At 45.1% G+C, this 19,794-nt stretch overlaps 1 protein-coding gene across 8 annotated transcripts in view; it reads right to left on the bottom strand.

Moving 5' to 3' along the window:
- Positions 1-638: 638 nt before the first annotated feature.
- Positions 639-19,794, bottom strand: part of LOC306915537 (protein phosphatase 1B-like) — a 34,910-nt gene continuing 15,754 nt past the window's right edge. For 2 of the 8 annotated variants that reach the window (XM_079492915.1, XM_079492916.1), the window contains 4 exons: positions 13,381-13,498; positions 10,986-11,097; positions 10,195-10,252; positions 5,509-6,640 (listed from right to left, as the gene is read on the bottom strand). In XM_079492915.1, the coding sequence (XP_079349041.1) occupies positions 6,182-6,640; positions 10,195-10,252; positions 10,986-11,097; positions 13,381-13,498 (747 nt within the window). In that variant the 3' untranslated portion in view covers positions 5,509-6,181. The other 6 variants (XR_013788837.1, XM_079492918.1, XM_079492919.1 and 3 more) reach the window with 6 other exon arrangements.

Raw genomic sequence — 19,794 nt, forward strand, 5'->3', positions numbered from 1 at the left:
CGAAAAGTCCTTGCGGTTCACCCCCCCCCCCCCTTGAGTGTGGCAAATCACAACCGTGCACAGGCGCCAGGGGTTTTGGTGTCTTGAACTCTGTGTGTGTGTGTGTGTGTGTGTGTGTGTTTGTGTGCGCGCGCGTGTGTGTGTGTTGTATGTAACGTGGGGGGGGGGGGGTTATTTTGAGGGGGGGGGGGGGGGGGGGGGGTTGTCAGGCAGGCGTCAAAGGGAAATCAGAGAGCGCAAAAAAAGTCCACGAGCATAAAGAACAAGACAACGAGTCTCTGTTGTCCAACCTTCTGTCCTGTCTTCTGTCGGCCCGCCTCTTCCGTCACTCACTCAAGCGCACGTACACGTACGCACACACACACACACACAGACGCTTACACACTCATACAACGCACGCAGTTAGGTCCTCATGTCCTTGTGAGAGTCGGGTGATTCGGCGTCAAACAACATCCAAATAAAAACAAAAAAACTGAAAATAATAATGAAAGAAAAAAACAGCTCATTCTCCATTGGTAAAAATCAATCATCTCTACCGTTATAGCAACGACTATAAGCTGCAAGTTCGTTCAAAATCTCGACGTATTATTCCCCCCCCCCGTCCCCCCCCCGCCCCGTCCCCCCCCTTAAAAAAAAAGACAGTTCCTCCACGTCTTAAAGCCGCGCGTGTATGTATGTGTACTCGTCGTCGTAAGTCATCAACATTATCATCCCGCCGTCGCACGCACACACACACACACGCTCACGCACACTCACAAACACACACACACACACACAAAGCATGTCCCCTCTCTCGCTCTCGCTCTCTCTCTATCAGTGGTGGTGTTGGTGGGAGGAGGAGGAGGAGGAGGCATGGCCCAAAAAAAATGGAGACGCTCCTCCCATCTTGCGTGGCTGCACCAATCACGGGAGGAGGCGAGGGGTGGGGGGTGTGGGGGGTTTGAGGGACCGGGGGTCGTTGCCGTGGCTACCAGGGGTCCTCCAGGTCACCGGCGTTCTGAGAAGGGGAAGGGGGAGAAAAGGGAGGGAGTAAAAAGTGAAAGAGGAAGAGAGAGAGAGAGAGAGATTTGTTGTTAGGGTTGCTAATCGTTATGACATTAGAGAGACATTATGAGTGAGAGAGAGAGAGAGAGAGAGAGAGAGAAAGGGGACCCCAAAAAAGGCAAAAGGGAGAGGTGGGACAGTAAGATGGAGGGAGAGAGAGAGAAAGGGGACCCAAAATAAAGACGAAAGTGATAGCGCTTTTCCAAACATAGTTATAAAGTGCTTTAAGACATGTTAAAAACAGCAAACATCAGTAAAAAAAAAACAACAACTAAGAAACAACATCCAATCCAAAACAGCATTTATAGTCAGCCGATAAAAACAAGTTACAAGGTCTGTGCGTGGCCTAATGCACACATCAAACAGAGAGGGGGGGGGGGGGGGGGGGGGAGGGAATCCCTGGAATTAAAAAAGGTGGAGAATCCCTGCATTATCAGCAGCAGACAACCAGAGCTGAGCAGCAGCAGCAGCAATGATGACTCACCTTGTGCAGAATTACATGCGAGACCAACAGGCAGAGAGAGGGGGGGAGGGAGGGGGGGGGTCTCCTCCACTTCAGTTGACAATTCATGCAAAAGAAGCCAACAGCGTGCATGTGTCTAGCACAGTGGTTCTCAAACTTTCTCCCCCCCCCCCCCCCCCCCCCCCCATCTTCTTTGTAACTCTGAGTGTAAAAAAAATATAGAACCGAATGGTTCTATTTAAGAGTCACAGACCTGCTAAGGGTTCATTTGGAACCCTCTCAAGGAACCCTGAGGGTTCTAATCTGGACCCCACTTTGAGAATCAACCCATGTAGCAGTTTATGAGCCTGTTTAGGAAGGTCTCCACCAACCCGACTTATACCCCCTTCGCACAACGTCACCAACCGATTTTGACAGTCGAGCGACCGTGTTGCCGGGCGGGGAAAAAAAACCCAAAACAATTTAGGCCGACAGCGCGGCCTAAATTTATAGCCCTTCCCACACCGATGGTTAAACAAGTCTAGACTGAGGCTATGAACTCCAGATGCTGCTGCGTTAGCCATGTGGCTCAATGGAGGGACAGTCTTGTCCCTCTAACACACACACACACACACACACACACACACACACACACACACACACACACACACACACACACACACACACACACACACACACACACACACACACACACACACACACACACACACACACACACACACACACAGGAAATGAGGGACAAGAGCACTCAAAGTAAGGACACCACAGGAATGCACTGCGAGTCAACACATGGGAGAGACGGCACCACACAGGCCATGTATCAGAAAAAAGATGACCATATGGTAATCTGTGTTTGATTAGGGATGTGATCTTTATTGGAACACGACTCTCATTGATTTTTTTTTCTTTTTTTTAAAAAACACTTTCAAAGTGGCCTCCCTATTTGGGGAATGTCATTATTTATTATGGGTGGAAATTGTAGAATTGTCTCACATTAAAAAAAATGCTCATCTACTTGTGTGAGCTTTAAGATCAGCTATTTCCCCCCTGTTTTGACATACTTGTTGAGACAACTATTGCAATGAGTGAGGCTTTGTGTACTGTGCATGCGGCCTGCAACTTTGTCCACCAGGTGGTGCTGAAACACCCAAACAAACTTGGGCTGAAACAACTATGCACACGTCTAGACATGGGATGTATTGGAAATTGTTTTGGGGAAAACCGTGAGGTTTATGATGCATTATGATGCATTAAAAACATACTTATAACTTATTTTAATCTGCTTATACCACTGTATAACTATAATCGTTTAAAGCAACAAATGACCACTAATAGTGACGAATGACAATGCATTTTAACAGTGATCACAAAGCAGGATAAGGGTGATTATGAAGCATTATTATAACACAAATATGTCTTAACTATGTGAATTAATATGGGATGCATAGAAAGTGCAATAAAATGTTTTATAACGTACCATGATCTCATTATGATTACTTAGGAGTTCCTGTTATTAAATATGCAGCGTTTACATGCATCTCACAATGCATTTATACTTGACCTACTCATAGAATGCTTTATGCATTATAATGACTATACCGTAAAACTTTCACTTTCGACAACTTGTCATGGCAGCTTGGTTACAACCCCAACAGACTTCCTCTTCCAAAGAAATAAGAGCCACTTGTAACGATTAGTCAACACTAGCTTTTATTTCCAAATCTACTTACAGGATGTGGACAGACATTTTGTAGCACGTGACACGAGAGCTAGTCAACGTTGGTACGCAAGAGCGCTTCATTTCGCCTGATCTGCCGCGCAACAATTATGACCAGATGCGTGCGCACCTGTTATGTGCCATCCTGGTATGTAATGTATAGACATGGGGCTGCATATTAGCAAGTGTTACCCCATGCCATTTTCACTAGTTTGGGGTCCCCCAGGCAAACTTCTAATTCCATTTCTCGTTCGGGTCTTTTGGGCAAATTGGGGCCATTCAGTAGAGTCATGACCAAAGGGAAAAAGACAAGACAACAGAGGACACGAACAAATACGCACATGAGTGTATTTGACCCGAAATTATTTTTTATTTGTTCATTCATTAGCTCACATTTTAATGTGTGGGACTGACATGGCCCAATCATGTGCATACAAACAGAACTTGCACACGCACACACACACACACACTGCATTTAGCATGACATCCCCTAGAACAGTACACGCCATAGATAGATGATGCAAACAGCTGCTAGACCACCATGCTTTGCCGATGTACAGGGCATCCAACAGAATGACAACTACCTCTCCATCTCCTTACACACACAAAAAATATCTTTATTTTCAATTTCACCAGTTCGTTCCAATCAACAAGCGGTTTCAGATTGCATCTTTTGAGCAGTTGGGGAATATACGCCACATGATAAAAGGTACAGGGGAGATGGCAAGGATTTCATCTGGACATGTACATTCTGTCTCGTGGACATGAACTTTGCTGTACCTTTATATGGACCACTCGGGGCTCTCCTTCAACCTCAACGCCTTGTAGTTGAGGTGCAAAAGGACCAGACAACCAATTCAACTCAAGCATGTCACACGCATGCATTTTGCATGGGAAACATTCCAAGCCGTTCCGTTGTTTGCGTTTCTTCCCCCACACAGATTAGTCTGTTAATGGGCTGATCATACTTCAATCATACTACAAGATCCCCCTCCAAAAAACATAATTTCAAGGCGTTTGCGCTGAACTCACTACATATTTAGTGGACATACATGTTTCGCCGTGGCGTCCTGGAATCTGACTGCAGGACGTAAATGTGTCTTTCTTTGGCTTGCTGTTAAGGCTCCTATGCACAGTACAAGGACAATGTTGGGAGTGTATGAGGAAGGGAGTTATTTAACCACTCGAACCGTCTAGTCTCAAGAGTACCCGACCCGAGTTACAACTGTACTTCGGACTGTATTATTCCATCTACACCGGTGTTTCGGCGGGTGCCTCAGGGCAAAAATAGCCGATTTACAAGCTCAAAACAAACCAATGGTGCGTAGATCTGCTGGGTTAAATTGGTTTTAAGTCGGTGGTTGTGTGCGAGTAAACCACTGATTTAGGGTACATTCGCCGTAAAATAACCCTATTTTTTGGTGAAGATATTTTGGTGTAGAATGGAGAAAAAGAGTGCGGAAAGTACAGAGCCATCTCCGGGTCAGGTTTTACTGAGAATAGAAGGAGGTGAGTGGTCAAAACGACAGGCCACTTTAACTGCAACTTAAAAGTGAATATCCTAGCAGCCCCGCCCTGACACTCCCTCTCTGTATAGGAACTGCACTGACAGTGTTCCACTGTGTCCTCAATAGAGCGTCGCAGTCCCGCCCCCTACCATGGCCCAGGAAATGAATCCCAATGCATTTTTCCCATAGACATTTCAAAAAGTATTTATTTAAAGACGGTTACGCCGCGGACAAAGCCAACTCGAGTCGTGACAACTCATGACAACACAAACAATATTTTGGACCAAACAAATAATTACAAAGAAGAAAAAGAACAAAAAAAGTGTTGTAACCTTCCGTTTTTTTCTTCTTTCTAATTATTTGTTCGGCCCAAAAAATTGTGTTTGTTGTCATGATTTGTCACGAGTCACGACTCCAGTTGGCTTTGTCCGCGGCGTAAACATCTTTAAATAAATACTTTCTGAAATGTCTATGAAGAAAATGAACGGAGAATCATTTCCTGGGCCATGGTAGGGGGCGGGACTGCAATGCTCTATAAAGGTTGGATTATACAGCGTGAGATTGTTGAGCATATCGACAAGCCTCGTTCACAACACGGCTCGGAGTTAGTCAGCCAGGAGGAGTCTCTTCGCGACACACACACACACACACACACACACACACACACACACACACACACACACACACACACACAGTTAAGTTGCTGTAGGTTTGGAGGCCGTGCAGGGCACTGGGATGTTAAACAGCTACAGTTTGCTCTTCTCTCTGTGCTGGGGGGGGGGGGGATGGAGACAGGATGGCAAATCAACACCAGCAAAGACAATAACTGCTAAAGCGGGTGCAGTACTTAGTTTAGACAGTTTTTGGTTAGACCAGTCATTAGTCCTACAACTACAACCAATCTCAAACCCTCACCCTAAACCTAACCTCCCACGGGGCAGCACACCTAAACCTAACCTTAACCCATGTCTAACCAATGACTAGTCTAAACTAAGTATGCACCCCGCTAAAGCTTGTGCGCTTTATTTTTCTTTCAGTCTACCAGGTAACAAAGCATAGTTTTGGGACTGGAGTTGGGGGGGGGGGAGATTTGGGGCCTGGTTGGTCAGGGTGTGGAGAAAATGGCTGGGATAATCCGGCAGGTGATGAAAATGTTTTTTTTCTTTCTATACAGCCTGGAGGGGAAGGAGTGTGTCGGAGGGAGGGGGGGGGGGGGATGGTGACGAAGTACTTTAACAGATAGAAGCGCCGCGCAACGTGTCGTTAACAAAAACTGAATGGCTGCCGTTGGCGGAGATGATAAACATAGCTAGCAGCAACCTCTATGTGTTCTAGTTCTGCGTGGCGAGCAGGACGAGCTGCTCAGAGCAAAAAAAAGGACAAGGGGGTCACAGTGTGTCCGACTGCAGCAGCGCTGAGGTCAGGAGGGGCTTATAGGGGGGGGGGGGGTCAGGGTGAGGCAGAGGGGTCGGGCTGGTGGTCAAGGAGGTCCGCAGCGGCGGCGGCGGTGGTGGTGGGCGCGGCGTCGCGGCTGGGCTTGGGCTCCGGCTCTGTAGTGGCGGAGGAGGAGGGGAAGGGTGTGGGCGAGGGGAGAGAGGAGGGAGCAGGGGAGGCGGCGGGGGGCTGCGGCTCCCGGTCCTCGGAGCAGCAGACGGGGCTCCGGCAGCTGTGGTCGTCCACGGCGTCGGCGAAAGGGGTCCCCTCCTCGTCGTCGTCGTCGTCTTCGGCCGCCGCGTCATCGTCGCTCCCCTCCGGCCGCCTGGCCATGTTGGCCAGCGCGTAGGCCAACGGGGACCTGGCGTCCTGGCCTGCTTGGCCAACGTGGATCTGGCGCAGAGCCTCCAGAAGCACCGCTCTCGTCGCGCCTTTCTCCTTACTCTGCGCTCCGCCAGTTTTTTCCCCCACACCCTGGGGTCGAACATGCCAGGGTCAGACTCTGCAGGCACTGGACGGTCACACCCGCATCGCTAATAGCTAAAAAAAGGGGTGATTTACACTTGGTTGCGCGCCGGGTGTCGCACGCTCCGAAAATAGCCGATCTATAAGCCCACGATTGTTCTGCTCTGGGACCCCCGGCTGTGAGCTTGTGGATCTGGACATTTTCAGCTCGTGACAAAGCACGCAACATAGTATAAATCAACCACAACGCTCTCTCTCTCACAGAGCTAACAAAGCAAACATCAACCTATTCTATTGAAGAGTGTGCGCACACACACACACACACAGTCACAGTGATCACATTTATCTAGCGTCATACAACGTGGTGCGACAGTGTTCTCACATCCCCGTACACAGCCCACATCCCCGTACACAGCCCACATCCCCGTACACAGCCCACATAAGAGTACAGCACACAATCTACCTCCAACCCAGTGAGCCAGAACCCCCAGTGACCTGCACTTTACATTTTAACAGACAAGTGGTGTCAACAGCAGTCAGCAACCCCACAGCCCAGTGAAAACACCAAGTCCATGGTCTTCTACACACACACACACACACACACACACACACACACACACACACACACACAATACCCTTTTGATTGTTCGCGGTCATTTTAATATACATACGGTAGATGATGCTGCATTATTGGTTGTGTAAACTATTTTATTTATGCATCTCTTCTATCCTATTTTTGTATTCCGTTGTCTGTGTTTTTTCTTGGTGCACATTGTTACTTAATAATTGAATTATACTGTATGTTTATTTGTATACAATTCAAGTGCCGATCATAAAAAATTAAAAATATTTTTTTGGAAGACATTTGTAGTTTTCAAAAATATCAGCTGACTGTACATGTAACATGATGTAGGCCTACAGTACATCAGTGCCTTAAAAAAAGAGTTGTTTTTTTCAGTCAGTCACTGAGCTGAGCCACTCTCCATGCATGGATATCACCACTTGTGATAGACAACACTTGTGTCAAAAGGTTTTAGGGATACTTCACCCACTTCAACCTTATCTTCATAGAACTGCTGCTCAGAAGAACAATTTCCGTCTACTCACTCTGCGCCTCATTGGTGGGCAATATACAGACAGTTCAGAAACCTGCGTATCAATCACATCGATGGGGATTCCAAGCCAATAGAAACTACAGCGTGGGGGGGGGGGGGGGGGGGGGGAATCGTTTGGCCGATATTTCCGCCGTGTTTTCCTCTCTAAATAAATAAATAAATTAGGCCTATGTGGGGGGGGGGGGGGGGGTTAAAGGCCAGAATTACTGCAGGGGACACGGGGAGAACATGCAAACTCCACACAGAAAGGCCCTTTCGCCAACCCCGCCTCGGGTATGGGCACTGATGACGTGGAGGAGAGAACACGCTTCCAGCGCCCACAGCGGGAATCGAACGCAGGACCTTCTAGCTGTGAGGCGACAGCACTAGCGACTGTGCCACCGTGCCCCGTGCTTTACAACCTGACCAGCTTGATTAGTTTGTCGTTATATATTTTTCAACCTTTACCGTTTTGTTATGTATAATTCAGTTTATAAGAAATGCTGCTAAGTGGGAGCTCATTATAACGTTGCATTTGATAGAACAAAACATTTGAGGGTATAGTATTTTGTTCATTATTTTTGAGGAGCCCCTCTTATATTCAGCTATTAGTGTAGATTTTCGTCCTACACAAACATTAAATTCCCATTGACAATGAATGGAGAAGTTTACATCAGTGTCTGAGCAAATCGCACTTATAAAAAGTCCTCCTCTACAATGCGGACATGGACGATTATGAATCGATCACAAATGTCAAAAATGACATTGACAGTGACACATCTCTTTGTTTGTTTGTTTTTATTATCAAATAATGTATCATTAAAATGCAGTTTGTTTATTAGTCATACAGTGCGGGGGGGGGGGGGGGGGGGGGGGGGGGATAAATCATGTATTGGAATTGAGAGATGCATCAGTGATCGATTTATCATCGAATCGGGGCCTTCGGAATCTGAATCGTATCGTCAGGCTTTCCGTTTTTCCGAGGAGATTTCAGCTCCTATGAGACACAGAGCAAGTAGACCAATTATATGAAGACAGGTGAAAATTGGAAGAAGATATATTGCAGTTCTAGTTCTCTGGATATTATTCCTAATACAATGGATGATAGCCAGCAGGTTAAGATACTAACAGCTTAACCAATTTAGACCTGGGAACGATTCTAAAAAATGTCTTCTAAATCATGACAGTTTTCTGAAAAAAACTCATGTTTCTATATCAGTGGTTCTCAATATTTCATGTCACCCCAAAGATTATATGTAATTGGCCGCCCGGCGCCTACCCCCCATCTGAAAATATGTTGTTCCAGGGACCTCCCAGAAGCAAATATTTGAGTTAAAAACGTTCGCTCTGAAAGAATATATATTCCAAATTTGCACCACATTTTCAAGACTTTTCAAAAATAGCAGACCTAGATGTGCTATTTTTCAATAGCTAAAGTATAACGTAACTAACGCTTAAAACACCAAAAGGGGTTCCCGCCCCAAAATGGGTTAACTCTGCTAAATTCCGATTGTGGAAATTTAGAGTGAACTAGACAAAGCCAGCCCCATTTGCAGATAACCAGAGGCCCTTTGTACATTTTTACAATATCATTTGGAATTTTGGACCAACAGCCACACAGAGTCTGGCTTGTCCAAAACATAATTCTCCTACCCAGATAGTCGGAATATTACATCTGATCTCCAAGTCGGGATAATCATGGATGCAACTACCAAATAAATTCGATGGGCAATAGGCAAGTTAACTGCTAGAACTGCTATTCCATAACTGACGATGCAAAGGGAGGCGGTCTGTTGAGGGTTCTGACTGAGGTTTGCAAACCAAATAAGTCAGCAATGTGGAATTCCTAAACTGCTGTCCATTGTGTTGATGACGAGCCTATCCTTGACCTTTGCCCACACTTAGATCAAGCGTATGCGCGCACACACACACACACACACACACACACACACACACACACACACACACACACACACACACACACACACACACACACACACACACACACACACACACACACACACACACACACACACACACACACACACACACACACACACACACACACACACACACACACACACACACACACACACACACACACACACACACACACACACAGCAACTAGTCGACTAGTAAATCCACTAGTCGACCTTGCTGGTACTAGTCGACTAGTTAATAATAAAAAATAAAAAAGTTCATTTTTTTTTACCGATTTTGTAGGCCTCAATATCAGGTAGATTATAGTTATAGTCACCAATGTACACAGTTTTTAAATGTACAAATATTATTTCAAAAATATTTCTTTTTTTAAACATAAAAGGTGGTTTAACAACTAGTCGACTAGTAAACTAGGCAACTAGTCAACTAGTAAAAATGACTAGAAGTGAATGCCCTAACACACACACACAAGTGTTTCCCCATGTGGTATGGAGTGAAGAGTTGAGAAAGAAGAGTGAAGAACTCACCCCTTCCTCTTCTCTGTGAGGGTTCAGCTTGTGGTACATGGCCTCGATCACGCTGCGCCTGTGAACACACACCACACACACACATACCCGGTCACTTTTTGGACACATACAATATTTGTCCTACATATTTTTCCACTATACTTCTTAACCCATTCAGGCCTGACGTCGAAATAAAAAAAACGTTCGCTCTGAAAGAATATATATTCAAAGATTTGTGCCGCATTTTTACGATTTTTCAAAAATAGCAGACCTACAAGTTGAAGTTGAAAAATAGCAGATCTACAAGCTCATAGCGCGCCACCGAGTGGCGCGCTATGAGCTTGTAGATCTGCTATTTTTCAATAGCTAAAGTATAACATAATGCTTAGTTAAAACACCAAAAGGGGTTCCCGCCCAAAATGGGTTAAAAGCTATAATATGACACAGATGCGTCCTCAGGTCTAAATGGGTTAATCATTGTTTTTAAATTCATGGCATTTCTTATATTCGTTTGTTTTAAAATGTATACATTTCTTTTACTTAAAAAAAAAACAAAAAAAACAAAGAAAAACTTGAATCCAAGAAAAGAAAGGTTTGGGTTTAGGGTGAGGGTTTGAGATAGGTTGTAGTTGTAGGACTATTGACTGGTCTAACCAATGACTAGTCTAAACCAAAAACTGTCTAAACTAAGTACTGCACCCGAGTAGTGTATATCGGACACTGGAATAGTGGAATAGGTAGATCAATGTTTTTATCTTATCGTGTGTGTGTGTTTAGTGGGAACATGTGGTTTTCCATGCTGTATTACTTACTTGCTGGCCAGGCCTCCACCGGGCGGGAGGTTGGGGATGTTCTCAGTGGCAATGCTCCTCACGACAGTCACCAGGTCAGGGACTCCGTCATCCCCACCGCTCTGCAGCAGCTCTGCACGCACACACGCACACACGTTAAGTCTATTGGAGATCAACAAAGTCAAGTTCATATTCAGCCTCAACTGATCTAGAGATAGAAAAATAAATCCCTTCCCCGATATCGATTCCGAAGTCCCATAACGTTGTTTATCAGTTGATACAGAGTATCAACTGGTGGTTCTCAAACGGTTCCAAAATAATGGACCCTTACGGGTCTGTCATTCTGTGGACGTACACATGGAACCAAATGGACCCGTATTTGTACTAACATTTGTAATGAAATGAAAACACATTTCGAGAAATAATAATAATTGTGTGCAGCTACAAGTTAGTAAAATAGTAATGTAAATATTACAGCGAGACAGGGCTATTCAACTAAATTGTTCATGGGGCCACGTTGTCAGAACGACAAGGGGTCAGACTTTAGTAGCCCTGCAGTAAGAGGATAAAACGGTAGTGCAACAGAGACTACTAGAATATCTCAACATACGAAATAACTGATTTAAGTGACATATCATGCGAAACATCGCGTGGCATCGAATCAGCATCGCGTGGCATAGTCGCTATTATGCAGTATCGGCAGCTTTTACGACATTGGTATCTTTACTCTAGACCAGTGTTTGCCAAACTGTGGTGCGTGCACCCCTTGTGGTGCTATGGTTTTATTTTAAATATATTAACATATTATGCCAATATATGGCAAGTAATGCAGAATATAGCCTATGCTGCATATATTATGCCATATTCAGGTTCATATATGTGGATAAAAATATATGTCTATATAGCTCATGCAATTTATATTTCCATGTGTGGAGGGGGGGGGGGGGGTGCATCAGCTAGGTCGGGAGGTACAGTGGGTGCATGGCCAAAAAGGTTTGGGAACCGCTGCTCTAGACCAGGGGTTCTCAACGTTTTTGGCCCGGGGACCCCCGGAAATGCTTTGGCAATGTCTCGGGACCCCCGCCCCGCCCCCCAATATAAATTGACTGCTACAATAACCTTAAACCATTTTGGGCGGGAACCCCTTTTGGTGTTTTAAGCATCGTTATAATTTAGCTATTGAAAAATAGCAGATCTACAAGCTCATAGCGCGCCACCGAGTGGCGCGCTACGAGCTTGTAGGTCTGCTATTTTTTATTTTTGAAAATAATTTGGGGACCCCCTAAAATAATTTGGCGACCCCCCGAGGGGTCGCGACCCACGGGTTGAGAACCCCTGCTCTAGACCATTTGTTCTATTCCTAAGCCAATAATGCTCGCTGCTCTGACAAAACTGTCTAATCACTGATCAGTACAAGTGAGGATATTTCTAATTTGATTGATCCGTCCTCAAACGTTCTATTAACGGCTAGGTGTGCTGTCACGCTCCATTTCAGCACGTCTGGATAGCCCATTTCAAGCTTGGTCAGAAGAACTACCTGTGGTAATATAAATATTTAATTCCTTTTTTTTCTTATTTTTTGGGGCGACTCCTCTTGTGTGCCACCATAGAGGGGGGCTCAAATACCACCAGTGTTTTACAAGTCAAATCAGTGGTTGGGCTTCGCGTCATCAGTGCCCATACCCGAGGCAGGGTTGGCGAAAGGGCCTTTCTGTGTGGAGTTTGCATGTTCTCCCCGTGTCTCCTAGGGTAGGTACTAGGGCATTAAGCAACTAGTCGACTAGTTTACTAGTCGACTAGTAAATCCACTAGTCGACCTTGTTGGTACTAGTTGACTAGTTGATAAGAAAAGATTTCTCCCGATTTTGTAGGCCTCAAGATCAGTTAGATTATAGTTATAGTCGCCAATGTACAGTTTTTAAATGTACAAATATTTATTTCCCCCCCCAAAAAAAGGGGGGGGGGGGTTTAAACATAATAGGTGTTTAAACAACTAGTCGACTAGTAAACTAGGCAACTAGTAAAAATGACTAGAAGTGAATGCCCTAGTAGGTACCCACTACCCTCACAAAAAACATGCCGTAATCCTGGTCTCTAAACTACCTCCCCCTGGTTAGCCGGGGCACCTGATGGAGGGGAAAGGAACTGGTCGGGATAACGCGCTACGTCCGGCCGGGATAACTCTCCCCCTGTCAGGTGAAAAGAAGCAGCTTGGACTCCTCATGCATAGAAGTAAGCATGAGGTCAGTCCGCTGCCCCCCCCCCCCCCCCCCAGGTTGGCAGAGGAAGTGTAGCGCCCAGGATTACATTTGATAATTGACACCGTGTGGAAAAAATGGGTTACAAAATTGTGGGATAAAACAAAAAACAAATCAGTGGTTGGGAACGTCTGCTCTAGACTGTTAGGTGTCCTTACCTTCAACCCGAGTCTCTATGAACTTATCCAGCTCCTCTTCTTTCCTCACGGCCTCCTCGGAGACCTTGGGAGCCCCGGGTAAACACACCAGCACCACGCTCATGTTGTCCCTGCTCCCCTGGGAGGACCAGACCGGAGAGAGAACAACAAATAGGCATCAACTTGGGGAGTTTGCACCGACAGAACCACAATATAGGGGGAAGGGACGATAACCGTTAGTTAACCGTGATAAGAAAGAATAATAGTCATAATAATGGTATGGCGGAGATTTCAATTTATCGTGAAACTGCCCTCTTGTCAATTCACCCTCACTAGGATGAATTGGCTTTTGTTGAGCTACAAATTTAGCACGCAGCCCGCCACAACCGTAGAAAACGGTGTTAAATGTATCGTCTAGCCCAGGGGTTCTCAACGTTTTTGGCCGGGGACCCCCGGAAATGCTTTGGCAACGACTCAGGACCCCCGCCCCGCCCCCTCCCGACCCCCAATATAAATTGACTGCTACAATAACCTTAAACCATTTTGGGCGGGAACCCCTTTTGATGTTTTAAGCATCGTTATAATTTAGCTATTTAAAAATAGCAGATCTACAAGCTCATAGCGCGCCACCGAGTGGCGCGCTACGAGCTTGTAGGTCTGCTATTTTTGAAAAATCGTGAAAATAAAATTTTAAAATAAATCTTTTTTTTTTTTTTTTTTTTGGAAAATAATTTGGGGACCCCCTCAAATAATTTGGCGACCCCCCGAGGGGTCGCGACCCACGGGTTGAGAACCCCTGGTCTAGCCTGCCAGAAACATAGCTACGTTATCCAGGGGTTTATATATTCTTTAATCCATGTTTTGATCCGATCGTATCGTTAGCCACCGTTCGTTAGCACAACAGTCCAAGTGGGACAGTGGCCGCGGCCGTTTTGAAGATGCGCGCGCATTCACTTGCATTCAATGGTCCGCCTTCAAATGCCTGCATCTCCAAAATCGGCGCAATGAATGTCGTTTCCGGTGAAAACAAGGTTTTTGAGTGGCCGACAGCAGGCGCTGCGATACTCGCGGTCGGGTTTTTTCTGCACCGAGCGAGAGAACAACAACCGCTCAAGACACCACACACAGCATTTTGTCGTAACATGCGGTTATGGATATTTGGCTCTTCAAAGTAAGTGTTACGCGCAATAAAACCTTGGCAATGCGCGATTTAATGCTGGCGGCAAGACGGTTAATATCACTTGAATCCCTCTATACTTGATGAAAACCGATTTTGTCTTATTTCACACAAATCGATCCCCAAAAATAGCATATCTACATTGCACAATGCTTGTGACCTTGTAGATCAGCTATTTTGGGTGAACGTTCCACCCCCAGGATTCAAGTGGTTAACAAATGTGGCATGGCGTTTTAAGAATACAACAAGATTGTATTCATCGCCACCAGGGGGCGCCAAAAGGCCCAGACCGCCACCATATATATATTTTATTTTATATATTTTATATATTAAAAAAAAAAAAAAAAGTCCTTGGCGACCATTGAGTTAAATCGCAATCATATTTGACACAATAATAATCTCAGAAAAATAATAATCATACATGTATAGATCGTCCTTGGCAATGGTATAAGATAATACATGTTTCTGGAACTCTCCTGGAATGATGGAACATCAGTCTAACAAAACATATTCCCTCATTTGGTCACATTTGTGATGATGGTAACACTCAAGTAAAGTACAAATACCTCAAAGTTGTACTTAACCCAGTCTGGACGGGGAACCCCTTTGTGTTTTAAGCATTATGTTATACTTTAGCTATTGAAAAATAGCAGATCTACAAGCTCATAGCGCGCCACCGAGTGGCGCGCTACGAGCTTGTAGGTCTGCTATTTTTGAAAAATCGTGAAAATATTTATTTCAGAAAACTGGAGGATTTAGAAGATTTTTTTTAAGTTGGGGTAAATGGTAAATTGGGTAAATGTACTTGGATACTTTCCACCACTGGCCACTGGACCCCTTTGCAGCAGAAGTCAATAATTCAGGCCTGTACAATTCTCTTGGTGTACGGTGGTACATGCAATCGGCCAAGCACGGAGATTATGAGACCCATGTCACTTTTCCCCCCCACATGCATCTCTATAGCAGTGTTGTTTTTGGCAGCGAATTTCTATTTTAGTCATAGTTTAGTCATTTTAGTCACCTGGAATGTGTTAGTGTTAGGTCTAGTTTTAGTCGACTAAATGTCATAATATTTTAGTCGACTAAATCTACAGTCCATTTAGTCGACTAAAATGTATTTTTGACGCCGTCGCAATGGCTCATTTTACACTTGCTGAAAAGCTCGCGCTCACAACGCTATCTGCTATTTGTGTAAAAGTGTAAAACTAGAAAAAGTGCCCCTCGGGGCACAGGTCTCCACCAAGCCAGGTCAGGTTGTGGCCTCCTGGTGGCGCTATAATAGGCCAATGTGAAAAGGGTGCCATTTCTTCATACGCCTTTGATGGCAATTAGATGATTTGAGGCATTTTGTTCCAAAAATGTGTTTTGCAAAAATCAACCTGTTGGTGGCGCTATAACAGGCCAATGTGAAAAGGGTGGGATATATTCCTCAGCCTAGTAAGAAAATGTGTGAAAGATTTCACGTAAATTGCATGCTGCGTTCATGATTTGAGGCTTTTGTTCAAAACGGGGCAATCTTGCACACTGTGAAAGGCAATTATAGCCAATTAGGATGGAATATGAAATAACGGACAGATCCAACTTGAGCACATGACCATAGAGATACTGTGTAACGAGTTGTGAGATTTTTGGACAGAATCTGAAGGAGTAATATCAAAAAATGTGTTTTACAAAAGTCGGCCTCCTGGTGGCGCTATAAAAAGCAGATGCAGAAAATGCAGGTCAAAGGTTTGTCCTTGGCCTCTAGGGAGTGTGCATGCAACGTTTCACGCAGATCGGTGCAGTTTTAGGTAAGAAATGTGAAAAGCTGCCTCATGGTGGCGCTATAACAGGCTGTTCTGGAAAATGTGGGGCAGAGGTTCATCGTTGGCATCCAGGGAGTGTGTGTGCAAAGTTTGGCATCGACCGGGTTAACGGTGCCGGAGATTAGCAGGTAACGGACGGACGGAAGGACGGACACACACACACACACACACGGACGGAGTGCAAAACATACTCTCTCCCCATGCCTTCGGCCTGGTGGAGACAATGACTTATACTGGATCTCTTGTCCACTATAGTCCCTTCCTAACATTTTAGTCTAGCTTCTATCTGTTGACGAAATTGTCACTAAATTTAGCTTAGTTTGTCATAATAGCATAGTTTTAATTTAGTTTCAATTTAGTTTGTCAGTGAAAAAAGGTAGTCGATGAAAACTTTCGTCTTAGTTTTAGTCGACAAAAAACAACAACTGCTCTATAGACCAGCGTCTATGGATCTTTGCACCGCGGCACTTTCAAAATGTGCCTGGTCTTTGTAACGAGGGGCTCATGGCCTGCAAACCCAGCCCGTTAATATCCATCTCAGTGGAGTCGTCGATGGACCATTCTTGCTGACGACGGTCTAATCACATCCTGCATTGACATTATCAGTCACCTGAGGTAGAGCTGCTCTTCTGTTTCTCCTTAAGACATCTGCACTAATGCACGAGCACTACAGCCATTAAATGTGCACTTTCGACCGCAATTTCCGACCGCCCCCCCATTTACTGATGTCTTTTCCCAAAAATCTAAATGCCAGTTGAGCAGTCTGAGGCCGTCTGAGACCCAATAATGAACCCTTCTTTCAAGGCCACGTCGGACATTTTTTCCCTTGATCCCAAATCAAGATGGGCATACTTTACTACTACTAGTTTTTTATTTTTGCTTAGTTTTTTTGAGTGGTGCAGAACAACTCCTATAGACAGCTATGCGTTTGGCTGTGTCCCTGGGTCCCTGTGTCCGAGCACAAAAATAGCGTTATATAGCGTTTGTTCACCACCAAGTGTCACTGTTGCACAGCCTAACACAGACACACACAGGGGGAGGGAGGAGGGCTAGTACAGTACAGGGGCGCAGCTACGGGTGGGCCTGGGTGGGCCGCGGCCCACCCATATAGAGAGCTGGACCACCCATCGATTTTTCAAAAAAAAATTAAATACATAATAAGTTTCATAATGTCTTTCTTTCTTTCAGTAAATATGTTTTTTTTGTGTTTTTTACATGATCATCTTGCTTAATATGAATAAACAGGCTGTCGGTTCTTTTTCACTAATGTGCCTAGACTAGCCATTTTAAGACCCAGGTTTTTGGCCTAGACTATAGTCTATAGGATGCGATCATGCAAGTTGTTACGTCCACTTCCTGAGACTGCTGCTGCAGAGCCATGTGGAGATGTTTACTTTTTGTTTCATAAATTTTTCTCGTTCCGGGGCCGTAGCACGCCGACAAATCTGATAAACTAAAAATAGACTAGGTCGCGGACGCGGTGACAATACTGTGGATTATGCTTTTCTAAATCTTCCGAAGTTCCGACGCCTCAGCAGTCAGCAACAAGGTATTTGGAATGGATTGGAAGCTTGTTTTGTGATTTTTCCACGTTGATGCTTTAGTTTCAAACAAAGGCTATTTATTTCTGCAGCTTGAAGAGATACGTTAGAGTGTGTGTGTGTGTGTGTGTGTGTCGTGTGTGTGTGTGTGTGTGTGTGTGTGTGTGTGTGTGTGTGTGACGGGGACGGTAAACACTAAACGCCACAACTACGAGAGAGAGAGAGAGAGAGAGAGAGAGAGATGGGGAGGGAGAGAGGGAAGGGGGAGAGAGAGAGAGAGAGAAAAAGAGAGAGAGAGAGATTTCTTACTTAGTGACACTTGAGTCAATTTTCGCCACTCCTCCGACAGGCGTGCATGCATGTGTGTGTGTGTGTGTGTGTGTTTGTGAGTGTGAGACAGACGTATTTGAAGCGTTCCAGCGGGTCTGTCTGTCTTGTTAATGTTAACTAAAGCCGGTAAAAATAAGAACTGCCTGGCTGTCACTCTGGGGGCAATATAACCCGAAATATAACCGAAATACGCCAAATAAATAAATAAATAACCGATTAACCCCACTCGCGCGCGTGACCACCACGCACGCGCGCTGCGTGAGCGTGCGTGCCGGCCCACCTAGCCATAGCGAGGCCCATCTAGAATCGCATTTCTGGCTGCGCCTCTGGTACAGTACAGTACAGTACAGCAGGGGTTCTCAACGTTTTTGGCCGGGGACCCCCGGAAATGCTTTGGCAATGTCTCGGGACCCCCGCCCCGCCCCCTCCCGAACCCCAATATAAATTGACTGCTACAATAGCCTTAAACCATTTTGGGCGGGAACCCCTTTTGGTGTTTTAAGCATTGTTATAATTTAGCTATTGAAAAATAGCAGATCTACAAGCTCATAGCGCGCCACCGAGTGGCGCGCTACGAGCTTGTAGGTCTGCTATTTTTGAAAAATCGTGAAATTAAAATTAAAAAATATATATATATTTTTTTTTTAAATAATTTGGGGACCCCCTAAAATAATTTGGCGACCCCCCGAGGGGTCGCGACCCACGGGTTGAGAACCCCTGCAGTACAGTACGGGAGGCATACTATGGTACGACGGAGCATTGGTTCGACATGCGTCCGCACCTCGGACTAGCGCCTGCTCCCGTGCACCTCGGACTAGCGCCTGCTCCCGTGCACCTCGGACTAGCGCCTGCTCCCGTGCACCTCGGACTAGCGCCTGCTCCCGTGCACCTCGGACTAGCGCCTGCTCCCGTGCACCTCGGACTAGCGCCTGCTCCCGTGCTTGCGGTTATGTTTAGGTTAGGGTTTGAGTTTTCGGATCAATGAATCGTCGGACCAAACACGTGCACTCGTACAGTACAACTCACTTCAGACGGGTCTGATGTTTTACTTTCATTTGACACTCGTCTGGCATATAGCTCAAGACATCTTTAGATTCTCCATTTTAAATTAATTGATTAACAACAAGAAACAGACTTACATGATCACAATATTATGATATCCCAGACGATTTAAAATATTGAAATCCAGAAGCCAATCAATACATATATTAGTGATGCACCGAATATTCGGCCGCAGAAAATATTCGGCAGAAAATATTCGGCAGAAAATGGCTAACAATGCATTTTCGGCCTATTCGGTTTCAGCCCGAATAGGCAGAAAATATATCACAGAATAGTGTACGCAATTAATGCATTCAAAAGAGCTGAATAAATGTTTTATGGACCCATAATAGTGATTATTATTTAAGTTAAGTTTTTGCCATAACCATTTATTTTGCCATAAATCAGGTAGCTTTAAGGTACGGCCATGACAGCAATGGTAGGAAAAAAGATATACAATATTAATCATATTCGGATATTCGGTATTCAGTTTTCCGCCAAGAATTTCCCTTTCGGTGCATCCCTAATATATATATATATA

The sequence above is a fragment of the Electrona antarctica genome (assembly GCF_951216825.1).
Source record: "Electrona antarctica genome assembly, chromosome: 22".
Lineage (NCBI taxonomy): Eukaryota > Metazoa > Chordata > Actinopteri > Myctophiformes > Myctophidae > Electrona > Electrona antarctica.